The 17,824-nt window shown below is 40.5% G+C and overlaps 1 protein-coding gene across 1 annotated transcript; it reads left to right on the top strand.

The window, feature by feature from the left end:
* Positions 1-4,034: 4,034 nt before the first annotated feature.
* Positions 4,035-14,409, top strand: dusp4 (dual specificity phosphatase 4). Its single transcript, XM_044334581.1, has 4 exons — positions 4,035-4,644; positions 6,186-6,313; positions 8,364-8,583; positions 10,915-14,409. The coding sequence occupies exons 1-4, from the start codon at positions 4,275-4,277 to the stop codon at positions 11,301-11,303; spliced, it is 1,107 nt and encodes a 368-aa protein (XP_044190516.1). The 5' UTR covers positions 4,035-4,274; the 3' UTR covers positions 11,304-14,409.
* The last annotated feature ends 3,415 nt before the right edge of the window (positions 14,410-17,824 follow it).

Genomic DNA, 17,824 nt, shown 5'->3' with positions numbered 1-17,824 from the left:
TGGTAATGTCAGAGTGGATTTACTCTGACATAAAAAACAAAAATGTTTTCCACCACTGAGTGTTGGCCAGTACAACAAACACTCTGCATTATACTAGATCCTACTGCTTTGATGAAAAAACAACGAATGTCCCAGTTTACTGAATGAACCTCCAATCTCAGGAACTCAATTTTTCACCCCATTTGGGTTGTAGTGCTGTTGTGTTAAAAGTTAAAAAGATAGTATGACATTTAGAGGAATACGTCCATTTGTTTTCTTCCAGTGAGTGACATACCATCAATAAAACAGAGCAGAGCTAGCTGTTTCACCCTGTTTCCATCCTTTATGCTGAGATAAGATAACCATCTCCAGCCTCTAGCCTCATATTTAATGTTGAACTATTCCTTTAATGCAATGGTCCATTGGTGGTCAGCTCTGTCACTCACACACTGAGTTGCAAGCTTGGTCATCAGGAGCAGGTGGTGTTTTCGTGTTTCGTGTCTTACCTATGGACACTTCGACATGTGGACAGGAGTAGTAGAGGACCGGACTACCAAACCTGTGATGGACGACCCGTCCTTTCTCCTGGGCCACCACTGTAAAATGCTCCTTGCTGTCGTCACCTTCTGTCTGAGTACTTGACTTGTTGTCAGCTGTCACCTTGCTATTCTGCTATTTCTTTGTGTTTGCTTGCATGTATCGCCCAGTATGCTGCTGCTGCCGATGACAATGTAGCATAGTGATGTCTTATATAGTCCATATTATCTATTAACAATGACATTTCATTTTCAATTATTGTTTTGCAGGCTTGTCTTATTTCAATAACCTCTTTTTTTGTCCAAGGACTATACACGAAACATTTACAGCAATGTTTATCACTGTGATATGCACTGCCCCACTTAGAGGAATAAATAAAGTAAAAATAGACAACATTAGAGACAGAAAGTGTGATGAGGGTATCAGACTGAGGGATGAGAGAGAAGAAAATGGAGTAAAAAGGAGGAAGAGAAAGAGAGATGTTTACTACACTGACGTGTGTAAAGCGCATAAATATCTTCTCTCTCTCTCGCTCTTTCTGACTCTCTCTTATCCGCTGTATTGACGGATGACGGCATGCAGGCGAGGGATGTGAGGGGATGAATGGATGGACAGGGGAGAGAAGAGGGAGGGAGGGATGACATCAGCGCAAGAGCCTTTTCCCGGCCAATCCCCTCGCAGCTCCCTGCCTTCTGTCTCCGCCCTCCCACACCTCTCCCTTGTTGCTATGGCAGCAGCACCATCCCGCCTGTGCAAGGCATTGTTTGGGGTCAGTAGTAATGCGGCGTGGTGTGTATGTGTGTTTTAATAGAGGCTACAGTCCAGCACAGATCCCTCACTTTCCCTCCTCTACCTCTTTGTCGTCCTTCATCTCGCCCCCCTCTCGCATCCTGTCTTTCTTTGTTCCTCATCCTCAGTCTTCCTCCACTTCCTTCATCGTTCTGCCTGTCTCCGTCCTGTCTTCCATCTCACCTTCTCTCACCTCTCTGGTCCTTTCATCCATGATTCATTTTTTTGCTGCATTGCTGCTCTCAACTATGCACACTTGATGTTCGCACGCAGGACATGTACACATTATTGCTCAGTGTGTCCAAATTCAGATTTTTCTGAGAGGAGTCACTTTTTTCACGTATGATTTAGACAACAACGATTAAGGAAAAAGTAAAAAATGAGTGGAGAAACATAACAGATGCTTCCATACAGTGAAGGACACCAGGAGTCACTGAATGGTTTGATTAATATGCAAATGATGTGAATCATGTGGTAGGGCCTTTGCAGTCACCAGACCTCAACCCAGACCAGACAGATTTTTGACCAATGACTTAGACTCTAGACCACCATCATCAATATTATCACCACAATAAATTTTTTTTAAAAAATGTTCATATTATAGGAATTTTTTGCTTGATAATCTTCACCCTGCTGCCATATCTACTCATTTGAGTTTTAGCTTTTTCTTATTTTCATGTGAAAAGCTATTGGTTGAGCTCACTCTTTCTTCTAGTTTTTATACATATCAGACAGAAAACATGACAATCCTTTTGTATTAATACTAAGAATATCCCATGAGATCAAGCTGGTTGGAAACAAGCAGCGCCTGATACTGATCGTCTGCTTTCAAGTGTCGTTTCAACCTTGCTGTTAGATCATACTTGTATCACATGAGTTACATCTTGGAGTATTCATTAAAAATAAATCAGACATACAACATTTCATAGATGAGCATGATAAGCAATGAAAAAACCCACGCCCCCCCAACACACACACACACACACACACACACACACACACATGCACGTGTCACATAAACCCATTCATAATAAATGTATCTGAGAATGATACAGTATTAAAATGATCCGTTTTGTGGTCTGTTTATCTCTTTCAGCTGGTGTGTCTGCCTGTTTTGCTTTCAGTCTGTTTATGTCAGTATGTCTGCGTTTTCCTCCTCTCATCTGCTGCCGTGCTGCTCTCTTTCCTCTCGTAACCATGGAAATGAGATCAACATGCAAATACCTGAGCACGCTCGCTAAGGCTGTGTGATAGAAGATGCAAATTGTGTTTCCGCTTGTAGGATTACACACACCCACACACACACACAGATGCATACACAGACGTATACACGCACGCACACACACAAACGTATGTGTGCACATATACGTAAGCACACCCACCTCCGGTCCAATACATTACGCCACAAGCAGACTGAAATTATCTATAGGTGAAGTAGTATAGTTTTAATACTGTTGCTGCAGTTTAATTTTGAATTAAACATTCATATTTTAAGAGAATATTAAATATTCACATGAAAACTTAAAATCATTTACTTTTTGGCAAGTAAAATGTGTCATATTAATAAAGTTTGACCTTAAAGCTGCATTAATTGATTTGTGGCCATTAGGGGGCAGATAAACATCAAAGCAAGCTAACATGTACACTGCTAACACCACATTCCTGGCTTATAATGTTGCTGTGGTTAAAATTTAGGAAACAATTTTCTACATTTGCATCCAGCAGAAGCAAAGCAGCATTAACATTCATTTGCAGTTGTATTTCTGTCAAAAAACATGTCTAATACTCACTCTTCTCTTAGCTGGTTTTGGTCTCCACCAACCCTGAGAAAATTTATCCGATTCAGCTGCGGTAGATGCTTTTTCACAAGTTCAACTTTCTGTTTGACTTTTGCTGCTGGGCTGTGACTTTATGAGAGTTTCTTCATTTAAAACTTGTGCAAGGTTTAATGAAAGAGGGGAGAGTGAATTTGCACCAAATTTGTGGGTGTAAAACCAAAAAAATCCCCGAAAAGAAGCTAAAAAGTACCATAGAGTCACACATTCTCAGCACAAGCTGATCTTTTCACATTAAGCTACAGGGGTATTTGACTCACTTTTATTGTGATTTTTAAAATAATATATATATTATATAAATTATGAATAAAATGAGCATCCCAACTATGTCTCTGCACAAATAAATGCTTTTTTTTTATTAGTCAGTTTTAATTATATAGCCCAGAATAATGAATTTGTTTCAGAGGACTTTCCAGTAGGACATCCTTAATGTATAAGGAAAACATGGAGGGATCCCTCTGTAATATAAAATGACTACAATATTGCAACCCACTGAGAACAGAGAATATCACTGTGTATATATTGTGTATTTAGCACACACAACTTACTTAAACTGGGTCATGTTTTTTTTTATCCCTGAATTTTAAACTGGTTAATCTGAAATCCCTTTAATTCCTTTATTTCATCATAACAATACTAATGATCATTCAGATGTGGTCATGAGCTGGTTAAGGCATGACGAGTGCCAAACTCCACTGCACGCCTTATAGAGTCCAATCTCCATCCCCATCGACTCTCGTTTCATTGATGTTTGTCTTTTTTTATGAATGAACGGCAGAGGAGGGAAGGGGACGAGAAACTGGACGCTTTGTGATAGGCTGCTATCGGTTGACGTCACCTCCGCCGTGACGCGATGCACCCATTCATTAAAAAAAAGAGAAACAATCCCGATGAGAAACACTCAGACAGCGAGAGAGAAAGAGGTGGCCGGACTGTGCGTAAAAGTAGTGCCGTTACAATGCGCTCCACTGGAGACAAGATGCACGGATAGAGGAGAGGCGCAAAGGGAATCCACAGCAGGATCCGTGCGCCTTCTCCAGGTTTGGAGGGCGGTGGAGGCACAGAAAGAGAGACAGAGATACAGGAGGTTACAGCGACAGTGAAGCCTACACACGCAGCCTGAAACGACGTGCGATGGAGGAGCTGTGCGATATGGACTGCCCGCTGCTGAAGCGGCTCCTGAAGGACGACAGCGCCAAGTGCCTGCTGCTGGACTGCCGCTCGTTTCTCGCCTTCAGCGCGGGACACATCCGAGGCGCAGTCAACGCCCGCTGCAACACAATCGTCCGACGCAGGGCTAAGGGCTCCGTGCTGAGTCTGGAGCAGGTACTGGCCGGGGACGAGGAGGTCCGGAGCCGCCTCCGCTCCGGGATGTACTCCGCCGTGGTGCTGTACGACGAGAGGACGCCGGACTCCGAGACGGTGAAGGAGGACAGCACCGTCACCCTGGTGCTCAACGCGCTATGCAGGGACTCCTCCGGCACGGACATATACCTGCTCAAAGGTAAATATGTGGTTCATTATTACGCTCAGCCTTTATATGGGTCAGCTGCATCGATGGTGGTAAAATATACGTACAAGTTGCACAAATATGATCAGTTAATTTCAGGATTCAGCCTCTGTATGGGTCCATTGAAGCTTTTGATTGTAATATTAGTAATAAATGGTCGTTTTTCCTAAATTCAACCTTAAAATTATACAATAAAATGATGATAATACATTTCACAAGTGCAGTAGATTCACATAATACTGTAATAATAATGATAACACAAATAGTAAATGTAAGTAAATGCATTATAATGTGTATTTTATTCTTGGATTCAGCCTTTATATGGGTTAACACCAGCTTACAATACCATTACTGCATTTTTTATTTTATTTTTTACAAACAATAGGCAAGTGCTTTATATTCTAATACTAATTGTGTTTATTATTGAATATGCTTTTTAGTAAAAATGATGAAAACAATAACTGCAAACCTGCTTGGATATAATAAATATAATATGTTTTTGTCTAATTATGGTATGTATACATACACCACCAATTTATCTTTTGCTCATTTAATATTTCAACATAATCAATGTTTTATTGTTTCCATAAAGATAGTGAGTATTGTTTTAGTAGCTGTTCATTCAAACCAGAGATTGAAATATCCTGCTGACTGTGCCTGCTCTATTTTTATGCACTGGTGTATTTTTCTTTCTTCTTCTTTTTTTTTTTTTTCAATACACACACTCACTCACTCACTCACTCACAGCTACACACATTCACACACAGACCAATGGCCGTGAGCTGAGTGAATGAGGTAATGCTGATGCGTAGAAGCCACATCAAACCGGAGGGACTTACAGGACACACATCATTTCAGAAAGAGTCCGCTTTGGGTCAATCACAGAAGAGAAGCAGTGAAATCTAAAATCAACGCTTGAATTTACCCACCACACTATATTTAGACTTCAGGAAATCTGAAAACCAATGCTGCTGCAAGCTGTGGCGCACTCTTCTTTGTGTGTGTGTGTGTGCGTGCGTGTGTGTGTGTGTGCACCCTAATGACGCAGACGCCTTGAAGCACAGGAGTGTATGTATGTAGCTTATAAAGATGACATTTCCCAGTTAATCTGATTTGATCCCTGAGGTGCAGAGAGCAGCGGTCAGCCTGCAGATGTATAAAAAAAACAAAACAAAAGGGATGATGAAATTGTTTCAAATCCACAGCAGCAGATACAGGATAGAGTAAGTCAGGGATCCGTTTAACAGACTTTATGTCACACTAATTGAATGCAGAGGAGAAAATCCTGGTGCAGATTGTGCTTAGATGTAAATGTGGTCTGCCATGCTTCTTTTGTACTTAAGCAGACATTTCTAATGTGTTTTATGCACACAAACCCCAAACAAAAAGGCTCTTAAAGTCTGCCATTGGTGCTCATATTTTACCATATGATTATTTCTAAAACACTGCATAATAGATTAAGGTACACTATACTTTCTGTAGAGCAAAGCAGTGGATAAAATGCATCATATTTAATCGTGATGTCTCTTTTTCAGGTGGATATGACAGGTTTTTCACAGAGTACCCAGAGTATTGTTTGAAGACCAAATCCTTACCATCCCTCGCCAGCCAGTCCAGCATCGACTCAGCCTGCTCGTCTTGTGGAACTCCACACCATGACCAGGTAACACACACACACAAACACACACACACAGACAGACACATGAACTCAAACCTCCCTCACCAAAAAAAACTATGCTTTAAATAACATAGTTGACATTCACCGGTGTCAAATTCAACTAATTAACACCTGTTTCAGCTTCTTATCCGGCAAAAGTCAACTTCAGTTTCACACATGTGAGAGCTCCTGAGTGCAAACACACTAGCAGCTGGGGGTTATTTGCCTTGCTCGAGGGCAATTCAACTGTTGTTCACTTTCCCATGTTCATTCAACCGTTTTTTCACATCCAGTCTGGGAATTTAAACCAGTGAACGTGGTGGTACAAACTTGTTTCTTGAAGCTCTAGGCTATACTGGAAAAAAGCAGCATTGTCTGAAAACACACTCCTTGTTTAAATGAGTTATTGCCTGATGATATGTCCGGCCTGGGGGTCATACGTAGCTTACCATTGATTCACCTCTGCATCACTTCCTGTGACCTGGGCGGCCTTGTTTTGTTGGTCAGTGATCTGCTGTTGTTTGAGCCTGCAGATTTTATGCAACTCTCACAGTCACATGTGGTTCGGGTTTAATTCCCCTGGAACGCATGAGAAGAGAGATGCAGACAATCCGGCCTCTGTGTGTTTTCTAAGAAAAATGCGAGTCATGGCCACACTGTCAGGTGGATTTTTGTTTGACAAATAGGCTACAGATAGAATAGACCAGCTTCCTGTTGCAGGATAGAAATAATGGACAGGGTAAAATAGCTAGCTGAGTATCTCATTTGCTTTTTCCCTCTCGCCCTCCGCCCCCCTCCTCCTCACATTACATCTCTTAGCAGTATTGATCATTTCCTGACGCTGTGTCAGTACCGAGGTCGTCAGCGGCAGTGACATAAACAGACAGAGTCCTCGTCAATAAGACTCACTGCCGGTATAGACCACCAACCAGCTGCCCCCTCGGGGGAAAAACTACTTCCACTCTGACATCAGAATAAAATAAACATCAGATATTTTTTTTTAAAAAAAAAAAGCAAAAATGGTCCAAATTGGATTGTAACATGTAAACATCAGCTTGCGACTTGCACAGATACTAACCCAGCAATTTGTATTAATGTCATAAAAGCTCTTTCTTACCATGAAGTGTTTATATTTTGATTGTCTAGGGATTTAAATGTTACCGTTATTAATATTTTTTTATCAAAACTCAACAAAACTAGAAAGGTCAAACATTCCACCAGATGCTTCCTTTCTGCAAAAAGTCTAAAAATAAACCCTCATGTCCTCAGTCAATTCTATGTTAGCGAGTATGTAATTTATGCACTGTACATAACACAGTAGAACATTACAGTTTTTCTGACTCCATAGCACACATCACACATCGGTTATTGATGGGAACTGATTTTCTGGGGCAATGTTACTGTTCAGAATTTTCCTCAGATGTACGTCTCCACTCATAAAGTGGATCGTATAATTACAAGGCACAACAGAGTGGTGAATGTTCTCACTGGTGCATTAAAAACATGCTGATATTTCCATTTAATTCTAAGGGTGGTACACGGAGACACTGGTCAGTGGAGCAGACACTCAGGTCCAACAGTAAGACTGTTGGGTAATTGTGTTTCCATATGGGGAAATAAATAACTAACTAAATGGCCCGTATCGAACGACCCTGCATCAATCATACAGATAATAAGCTACTCTTGTCCAATGATAAGTGTGGCTAATGTGATTAACAAAATATTTAAGCGAGGTCACGCTTATGCTGAAGTCATCTGGTATCTGGCTGCTTCTGCACACTGAGACAGAGTATTCTTTGTCTCATCATGTAAGCTGTTTTTCATTTAAGTGAATTCCGTCCAACGTGGTTCCACTAGCTGATAAGTTTGGTTGGGTCAAGGGATGTTCTTAATGTGGACTCAATGACTACTGATTGAATGAATGAGTTATTACTTGGGTGAATGAATCAATAAACAATGTACAAAGATGCCTCAGAACAGTAAATCTGACTCCTCAGTGCCGATTAAAAAAGAAATAATTAGTTAATCATCATCGTCCTGTTTCTCTTTTGTCAAGGGTGGACCAGTTGAGATCCTGCCTTTCCTGTATCTTGGTAGCGCTCTGCACGCCTCAAAGAAGGAGGTTTTGGACGCCATAGGAATCTCCGCCTTGCTGAACGTGTCGTCCGACTGTCCAAACCACTTCGAGGGGGTGTACCAATACAAATGTATCCCTGTGGAGGACAACCACAAAGAAGACATCAGCTGCTGGTTCCTGGAGGCTATCGAGTTCATAGGTCAGTGAGTAAGTGTGGGATGTTTGTGTGTATGTGTGTGTGTGTGTGTGTGTGTGTGTGTGTGGGAGATGAATGCATTCCCATGGTGAATAGCTACAAATAAAACGAGCTTGCTTCAGGCTATGGCGTGTTTTGCGCTTCATGTGGTTCGTTTTGAGGTCACGTAATTTTTAGATAAAATCAAAAGAGTTGATCTCGGTTAAGTTTGTTTGTAGGATGTTTTTGTACAAGCAGTCACAGTGTCTGTGTGTACATGTGAAATACCTTTTTAAAAATAGCTGTTTTGCTAAATATTGTCAATAAACCTACTTTATGAAACCACATAGGTAAATATTATAATATTTTCAAAATCTACCAAACCATGGTATGTCTTTGTTTTGTGTGCTGCAATCTCATTGCTTCTATTTGTCACCTCTGAGAGATCACCTGTCAATCAAACAGTGTTTTCTCTTCTTCTTTTGGATTTTGCATTGATGCAGTTTGATTTGTCAGAAATGGTAGCTCATCTCTGCTAACGCTACGCCCTCCTCCTCTATTTATCTTATAGCAACCTGAAATGTAAAACACGTCACTTCTTGGGAGGAATTTTCCCAGAAAAGAGCCTTCAGATAGTCCTGAGAGCAGCAATGGAAAGACTTTCATGTGCCAGATTATTTCTGTCCATGCGGACATTGATTCATAGGAATCTGTTGCAAATTACTATTTTTATGTGGCCCTTTATCACACACATCTCAGCAGAGGCAGAAAACGAAAGAAAAAACATACCAAGATCAAATTAATCCATCACAGAACAAAATGTCGTAACATGATTGAGGAGCAGACAGAAGATAGAATTTGGAATGAAGAAAATATTCCGATCAATCATTTCTCCGCACCATGATTTCTGATTTGTGTTTGTTTGTATAATACAAGCGAGTGTGAGCTGTGCTTGTGCTTTCAGCATATCATGCTGTTGTGTGTGTGGTTCCTGTGCTGTGAGTGTATGTTCATGAGCGTGCACTCTGGTGTGTGTGTGTGTGTGTAGGTGCTGGTATGCGTCATAGTTAGCTGCTGTGGGACCAGATTCTGACTCATCCACTGTTACCGGGTGAACAGACGCTATGGTGGAGTTACCTGAAATCTGTGTGTGTAAGAAAGAGATTGTGAAATAAAAATGACAGACATCTGAAAAGCAGAGCAAGACACAAAGAGTGAGAAATGGGCGAGTGGTTTGTGTATTTACAGGTCTTAATTCTGCTCGTGTGCCACAAAGGTCATGGAGTGAAGTAGATGCAAAGCAGTGATTTTATATGCAAACAGCAGCATAGCCAGCAGTGGTGGAAAATTAGATTAAATTCATCAACATGAAAAAAAAAAAACAATAAATATAGCCCCTCCATTATCTTCCTCATATTGTGTGCTTCTAATTTCCTGCAGGCCGCCACACATGCTCCGGGACATTAACATGAGCGTCCAACTAATCATGCACACTGAGGTTGTAGGGGAAATTGAGTTACTGTAAACGCTTTAATCAAGCTATTACCTAAATCTGGTTATTCACAGTAATAGAGTCGTAGCATGCGTCTAAACATACTGAGAGAGGGAGAGACATAAATAGGACAAGGGAGGAAGTGTGAAAGAGAGGCTGATGACTCAAATGTTTGCACTTGCGTGTTTCAGTTAAATGTGATTCGCTGCTTTCTCACTCTGAGGTTAGTTACTGGTTTGACTACACAAAGAGGGGGAAGCTGCGAAAGTGTGCAGGAGAGGAAGTGTGTATCTGTCATGTAGAACTTTTACATTTCGAGGTGACAGTTTGTTTTTACCTGAGTTTATTTATTCGTTAGTTAAAGTTCATGGTGTCACCGAACCACAGTGGTAAACTGTTCTTTATCTTTGAACAAGGACATGTAAAGAAAGAGCTAACATGAGCTTTCACATTTTTTTCGGGGAGGAGCTTTGCAAGCATAGAGGAACTGCTCCCTAGTACTGCTTCCTTTTGCATGAAGACTGACATTTACAGTCTCTGTCATGAGCCACTGGAGTTCGAATAGTGTCTTTGTTATCTAAAAAACTTAACTGAATGGAAGAGAAAAGCTCAACCTAGAATGAACTGCTGCAAACATGCTTGGAGCCTTTTGCTTAGAGAGAAAATAAACAGGAAAACAGTCAGTTCAGTTTACTGATTATTTAAGTTAAAGTTGGTATCACCGACTTAAATTTCACTTTGAAAACAACACTGACAACACTAATAAAATAATAAATGGGATATGGGGCATATAAAATGTTTGTGCAAAAAGAAAACCTCTGGAATGGAAACCTCTGACCTCTGACCCCTCTCTCTCTCCTCAGACTCAGTACGGGATTCCAGTGGGCGAGTCCTAGTCCACTGTCAAGCAGGCATCTCCCGCTCCGCCACCATCTGCCTGGCCTACCTGATGAAGAGGAAGCGGGTGCGTCTGGACGAAGCCTTCGAGTTCGTGCGCCGGCGCCGCAGCATCATCTCCCCAAACTTCAGCTTCATGGGTCAGCTGCTGCAGTTCGAGTCGCAGCTCCTGGCCACCTCGTGCGCTGCCGAAGCCGCCGCCACGGCCAGCCCGCTGCTCGGACCCAAGTCCTCGACCACCACCACCTCGACCACGGCGACGCCCACCTCTCCGTTCATCTTCAACTTCCCAGTTTCTGTGGTGAACTCGGCCTACCTGCACCACAGCCCCATCACGACCTCCCCAGGCTGCTGATGGACAGCCAATCACAAGAGACTTCCTTCCCTCTGACAAAGTAGACTGAGCACAGACTGGGCTGCCATTGGCTGAAAGAGCTGTCAGTCTTTGCTGACCGCTGCAGTATGTACATGCTTCCAGGGCGGGGAGGTGAGAAGCGTCACGGTGCCTGATTTAAAACTCAAAGACTGAAAAAAAACAAACTTTCTTAGCTCAGAAACCAGCCAACGCTCCTTCCATTTTAACATGAGTTTAATTCAAATTGACCAAAAATGAACTGGCTTTTAAAACTTGTTTCATTAAGCGAGCTCGGACCGAGTGTTGGACTAAAGTTTACTGAAGATACACCCTCTTCCTTGAAACAACAACAACAACAACAACAACAACAACAACATGCACAGAGGCACACTGACACAGAGAGGCATGAGGAGCAGCGAACACTCTCTCTCTCTCTGCCTCACACACACACACACACACACACACACACACACACACATTCATGACTACCAACTGAATAAGCTCAGTATGAAGACAGGGTCTGTTGCTATGGAGACGACAGGTCTTTAGGAGAGGAGATGGACACAGGAAGGAAGGAGGAATTTTAAGCACCCGCTCTTTCCCTTTTGGCTGTCCTCCTGTTGCCAGACAAAAGAGATGGATGGAAGAAAGAGGGGAGGAGAGGGTGATAGAAAGCAGGAGCCTCTTCAGTGACAGGTGCTCCACCGGCAATCCGACCGGAGTTTCCTGTCTTTCATACGTCCTCTTCCTCTCTCTGTCTCTCCCACACACCTTCCTCTCCTCTCATCCCCTTTTCATCCTTTTATGTTCCTCCACTCCTCCTCCTCCTCTTCCTCCTCTTCTCATCTCTGCCTCTCATCTTCACCCCATCAAACCCCCTCCCCCCCTCCCCTCCTCTCCTCGGATCCTCATCTCCTCGCTGAAGAGGCTAAATAAATAAAACGAAATGCCAAATAAAGGCCAGGGCCCCTAGCAAGTGGACTGGGAAACCCCTCTGCAGGCCCCTGATACACACTCTAGGAAACTCCGTCACGTCTCCCTCTGCTACATCACAAAAAAAAAAACCTTTTTATTTTTAATGAAAGGGCTGAGAGAAAAACAAACATGAGAGGATGAAGTCATCACAACAGTTCAGTCAGTCTCTTTTTGCTAAAAACTTTGAGCACATGTTGCTTTTGGGACATTTTGTGGCGGCATTGTCTTCTCCTGGATTTTCATTTTAGTTCAGAGAGCACAGTGGCCCTGGAAGACAGCCACTTAAAGGACCATGCTGGCATTTTTGTATATTTAAACCCATTATTAATAATAATAACATGCGTTTAACTTTGAAGATATTGGTTTCAGTTCTTCTGTGCAGGTTTATTTTCATAGCGTACTGAAATGAATTGAAAACACTGGCTCCTATAGGATGCTTTGGAATATGGTCTTTTTTTTTTTTTTGGTGAATGGGCTAAAATGTGCATCACCAGCGAATGGTCCTTTAAGATGTTTGTGCCTTGATCATACAGGTGTCCCATGGATTTACAACAGTAGCGACCCTGGTTGTGCCAGTGGAGCAATTGTTGTTTTTTTTTTTTTCTTAGCTGCTAGAAAGCAAATTGCTGAATGTTTGTCAAAAAAAAAAAATCTCCACATTTCAGCAGTGTAGTACAGATTCTTATTCCACAATGTCAAAAGAGCAAAAGCTTTTCTTTCCACTCACATAATGTACATGAGTAGGTGTGAGTCTATATTAGGCCTCAGACTCACGGTGGATTCAACAACAAAGACAGACTTCCAAAACAGTGAATAGACATTTAAAAAAATGAAAGTGAAATAATGAAAACTCAGGTTATTTTAAATACATTACAAATAATCCTGCAATTTTGGATTCCAGCTCACTTAAAATGACATTTTAAATTGGAGCAAATTGGAGGATTTTTAACAGCAATATTTTTCTCATCCTCCAATTCTTTAACAAATCCATCCTACTGTGCTAGATTTTTAAAGACAAGACATCCAAACATGGCTATTTTAACACTCTGCTAACCAAACAATAGGCTTAAAAGAACAGTGTCCTTCTTCATTAGGGTAACCCAGGTACAAAAAAAAGAAAAAATCTTAAGATCTGCCATTGATTTCACTTTTTAAATCCTCACTGAAAACAAGGAGCGATGGAGAAAAATAGAAGAAAGCTTTGAGCCTTGAGGCCATAATCCAATAACATTCAGTTTTCTCAGAGTGCTCTGATGTACACACACATACAACACAACAACCACAACCCTTCTCTGTTTTGAAGATTGTCCACAGCTCTCTCTGTAGCGCTTTGAGGTCATGCAATACTGCACTTACAATCCATTCAAGAAAAAACGACAGTGACTCTGTAGGACTTTCTAACATCATGTCAGTTCCTCATAATATCAGAATTTGAGACAATGTTTGTATTGCTTCTGCTTTTGACCAGTCCAAGCTCTACACTCTGTACTAGACATCCAAAGGCACAAAGTCCAACCACGGTCGCTTTTATACCTGAGTCCTGATGTACGCACAAAACACACACACACACACACACACACACACACACACACACACACATACACACACACACACACACACACACATACACACACACACACACACACACACACAGGATTTCAAAGAAAACAAACCTTTTTCCGTTTTTGAAGATTGTTGGCACCTATCTCTGTAGCACTTTGAAGTGATGCAATACTGTATTTATAATTTATGATTGATTTGCACATCATGGTGATGATAGACTGACTAGACTTTGCAGAAAGACATTTTGTCCATGTAGAGAGAGAGAGAGAGAGAGAGAGAGAGAGAGAGAGAGAGAGAGAGCCAATCAGTGAAAAACGCAATACTTTGTACACATCTGTGTGGTCTGTGTCTATCTGTCTGTCTGTCTCTCTGTGTTAGTCCATCCGTCTTGACTGTCTCTCTGTCTGGTCAATGCTGTTTACTCATCATGGCAATATCAATCCTCCACTTGGACATTTATATAAAAAAAAAGAAAAACAACTTTCCCTCAATTTTCTTGTGGAATGAATGATCTGTGCATTTATTTATTACTGAAGATCCACTGTTGAATAAACAATGTTCTTAATTATGTTGTATGTGCTTTCTTTGTATGATAGAGTGTGAAACTGAACAAATATACATTATGAATACATATCATCATATGATAATTAAGACATTGAATAATTTCATCTCTCCAACATAACAACTTCACATTGTACATGGCATTATGGGGAATGTAGGATTTTATAAAATCATACACAGACGTACTGTAGAAGTACAGTAGATCTTTAGCATTTAGCAAAATGTGGGTTCAAGGTGGAACAAAACATCAGACAATGACTCATGTAAACACAGACTGATAAGATAATAGAGTCAAAACAAGTAAAAGGGGATTTTTACTGAAGTTCCCCCTCTTATAATAACACTTTCTAATTAATACATTACACTTTACTTAAAAAGTGGATTCTCAGAAGTCAAAGACAAACTGCGGCATGTCATATTTATTATTGAGGGTGGATGCAAATAATTAATAACAGATTTTTAAATGAAAAAATCGGTGAAAAGTGTCTGAAAATGCAGAATCCAGTATTCCAAGAGTCAATTTAGCAAATTTAATAAACAAAAAAGGATTTTTAAAAATAAAATTAGAAATCCACTTGCAAGAACAACAAAATATACAAGAATTACAACTGGTGTTGGGTTTTGCTGCTGTTATCTCTGCATTCAAGTGCTGGCAGCTCTCTAATTCGGCTTTAATTGATATCAACAAGAAATCCTCTCTAACATAAATCCTTTATAATGTGATACAAATAGGTAATCTATGTACAGCATGTGCATTCTTTGTCATTAAAAATACCAAAAACCCATTGCATCCTTGTATTTTCAGATAAGGTCTTAGTCTGCAGCACCATCCAGTGGTGAGATCATTTAATTGTCCCCATTTAGCCTGTTTCAGATGATGGTTCCTTTTAGTCCTCCTAAACAGCAAGGGTGGTATTTTCAGCCAGAACCCATTTACTATCTAAAATACCTATTATTCTCATTTAATTAAAATAGATTTTATCATTTCCCAGTCTCATCTCTCAGCCCTGTTAAATCACTGATGATTACATTAAAGATAACTGGAACAATTGGACGTCCAACAACTTTTTGCTGCTTAATGACAAACCTGAAATTCTGAACATAATGTTTGTTTGGTGTTTGACTCTGCAGCAGGAAATATGGGTGTTAAGACTGATTCTGAGCCATGTCACTCACACATACTTATCAACCTAAAAATATATTTAGCAAAACAGACTTATCGTCTCAGGAAAATGCTTGAAGATGTACAATCCATGTGTTTATGTCTTGTAAATTCAGGTGTTTATCCCTTTTTGGTTAGATTATTGTAATGCGTTCCTCACTGGTCTACCTAAAGACTGTGGGCTGACCACAGCTAATTCAAAATGCTTTCATTACATGAAAGAACAAATTTGATCCCAACACAACTGTTATAAGACCACTGCATTAGTTAGTTTGAGAACAAATGCTTACTTCTTGTCAATAAAGTTTTCCTTGCTCTTGTGACACTCTAACTTTCTGACTTGCTTCTCCAATTTATCCGGTCCTCTAAGGTCATCTGGACACCAATGCAAGGTCTTGTCTTATATCTAAGTCAGTTAAACAAGTAGCGAGTAGACATTGGCGTATATTGGAAAGTGACCCCCAAATTGCAAGCGCATTTCAAACTCCACCTAGACATCTGGGATTTTCTGTCTCAGATGCCTAGTGGAAATTTTCCTTGTCATAATGGTATACACTGTTATTGTATGATTAAGGGTAATCAATTCACCCAATCCGAAATCTGGTGTTGACATCAAGGTTAGGGGCAGAATCACATGCAACACTAAATATGTGGTTTACCAGTTAAAATGCCCATGTAATTTATATTATGTTGAGAAAACAAAACGTATTTTGTAGTCATAACCACATCTTGAGTGAACTACATTATATGGGCATTGAGACAGTGAATATGCCATGGAAAGTTGGCAACAGGGACAGAATCCTTCTTCAGTGGGAGGCGTATTGGATACACTCCCTTAACACCCTCATTCCCAATGGGTTGAATGAGGAGATTTCATAGGTTTCTTATGAACTTAATATAATTCGTATTTTTTTTCCTTCTATTTATTATTTTCTATACACTGTTTTATTCACTGTCAGTAACCTACATCATATTTGTTTGTGGCTCCCCCTGCTGGGATGGACCTATTGTGTCAGTTGTGGACATTTATAATTAGCCCCACCTGTGTCTATTGATTGTGTAATTACCAGTGCACATGCTGAAGAAGGGCATCTTGCCCGAAACATTAGTGTGGCAATTAAAAAAGTCAATTTGTAGTGCTGTCCTAGTCTTTCTTTACAGCTGTTACAATATGTTATTGCTGCTGTCTATAGACTGTAGGTATATATAAGGCAAATGCAATAATTTCTTAAATTTATTGGTTGCTCAGTTGGTTTAATACATGTGGAGTGTAGATGATACTGTAGGACTTGTAGACTGTTGTGTGTGTGTGTGTGTGTATGTGTGTGTGTCCCCTGATTTTGGCACATTTTTAATGGAATGGAAATTGATGTTCTTATGGTCATTGTAATAATGGCAGGATTCTTCCAGTCATTAAAATACTGACCACAGATAAGGCAGCCTGGCTGCAGGAAACCAGAGCAGTGGAATGCTGTTCTCTGATTGGTACATTTCAGTCAATAGGACAGTACATCATAGGACATACATCATAGTAAAAGTAAAAACTACGGCTCTGTCCTATTCTTATAAACCATGACAGTGTGACGGTGAGCCAACATGCACAACACCAGGACCCTGACACTGAATTTTATTATTTACACCTGTGCTTGTCTACCTGCGACATGTCAATATGTCTTTCATTAAAAAAGTCTTATTGGATGCAAAATGCCACCAAGTGTTCAAATGAATTTTCATTTTCATTTTACTTCGTCAGTAATAATTCATTTTTAATGACATTTTAAATCTGTTTTTATGTCCTGTGCACACAAATGGAAAATTACATTTCTAGTTGGTGATGAGAATTGATCTTTTTCTGTTATTGGCAGTCCAGGACTTCCATACTCCACTGACACAATACAACTACAAATCTGACTGTTTTACACCTTATTTATTTATATAATCTGTCACACTTTGCTTCCCCACTTTTTCCAACCACACCACTGGTAAGATGAGCATCTTTCAAGGTGAAATGAACTGGCCCCTCTGGCAAAACAGCTTGCTCCAGTCTGGCTCCTGTGGTTTAAATATGCCAGAACTGCCAGTGGTTAGATGGATAACGAAAAAGGATGATCTGCACTCTTTATCTGTGAAGGTATTGATGATTCTGCTTTTTTCTCACCATCTTGATTTACCATCCAGATGAACATTTAGATTGATGAATCGCAGTGTTTCTTTCTGTTCTCGGATTGGCTGAGGTGCCAAACCGTTTCACCCTTATGGC

The sequence above is a fragment of the Thunnus albacares genome, chromosome 18 (genome assembly GCF_914725855.1).
Source record: "Thunnus albacares chromosome 18, fThuAlb1.1, whole genome shotgun sequence".
Taxonomy (NCBI): domain Eukaryota; kingdom Metazoa; phylum Chordata; class Actinopteri; order Scombriformes; family Scombridae; genus Thunnus; species Thunnus albacares.
Note: the sequence above shows the minus strand (reverse complement) of the source record. Positions and strands in the feature narration are given on the sequence as shown.

What these genes read in the sequence shown, in the direction of transcription:
- dusp4 (XM_044334581.1), top strand. Translation starts at nt 4,275, where the DNA reads ATGGAGGAGCTGTGCGATATGGACTGCCCGCTGCTGAAGCGGCTCCTG. An exon ending in GAACTCCACACCATGACCAG is followed by an intron (nt 6,314 to 8,363) that starts GTAACACACACA and finishes TCTTTTGTCAAG; the next exon opens with GGTGGACCAGTTGAGATCCT. An exon ending in GGAGGCTATCGAGTTCATAG is followed by an intron (nt 8,584 to 10,914) that starts GTCAGTGAGTAA and finishes CTCTCTCCTCAG; the next exon opens with ACTCAGTACGGGATTCCAGT.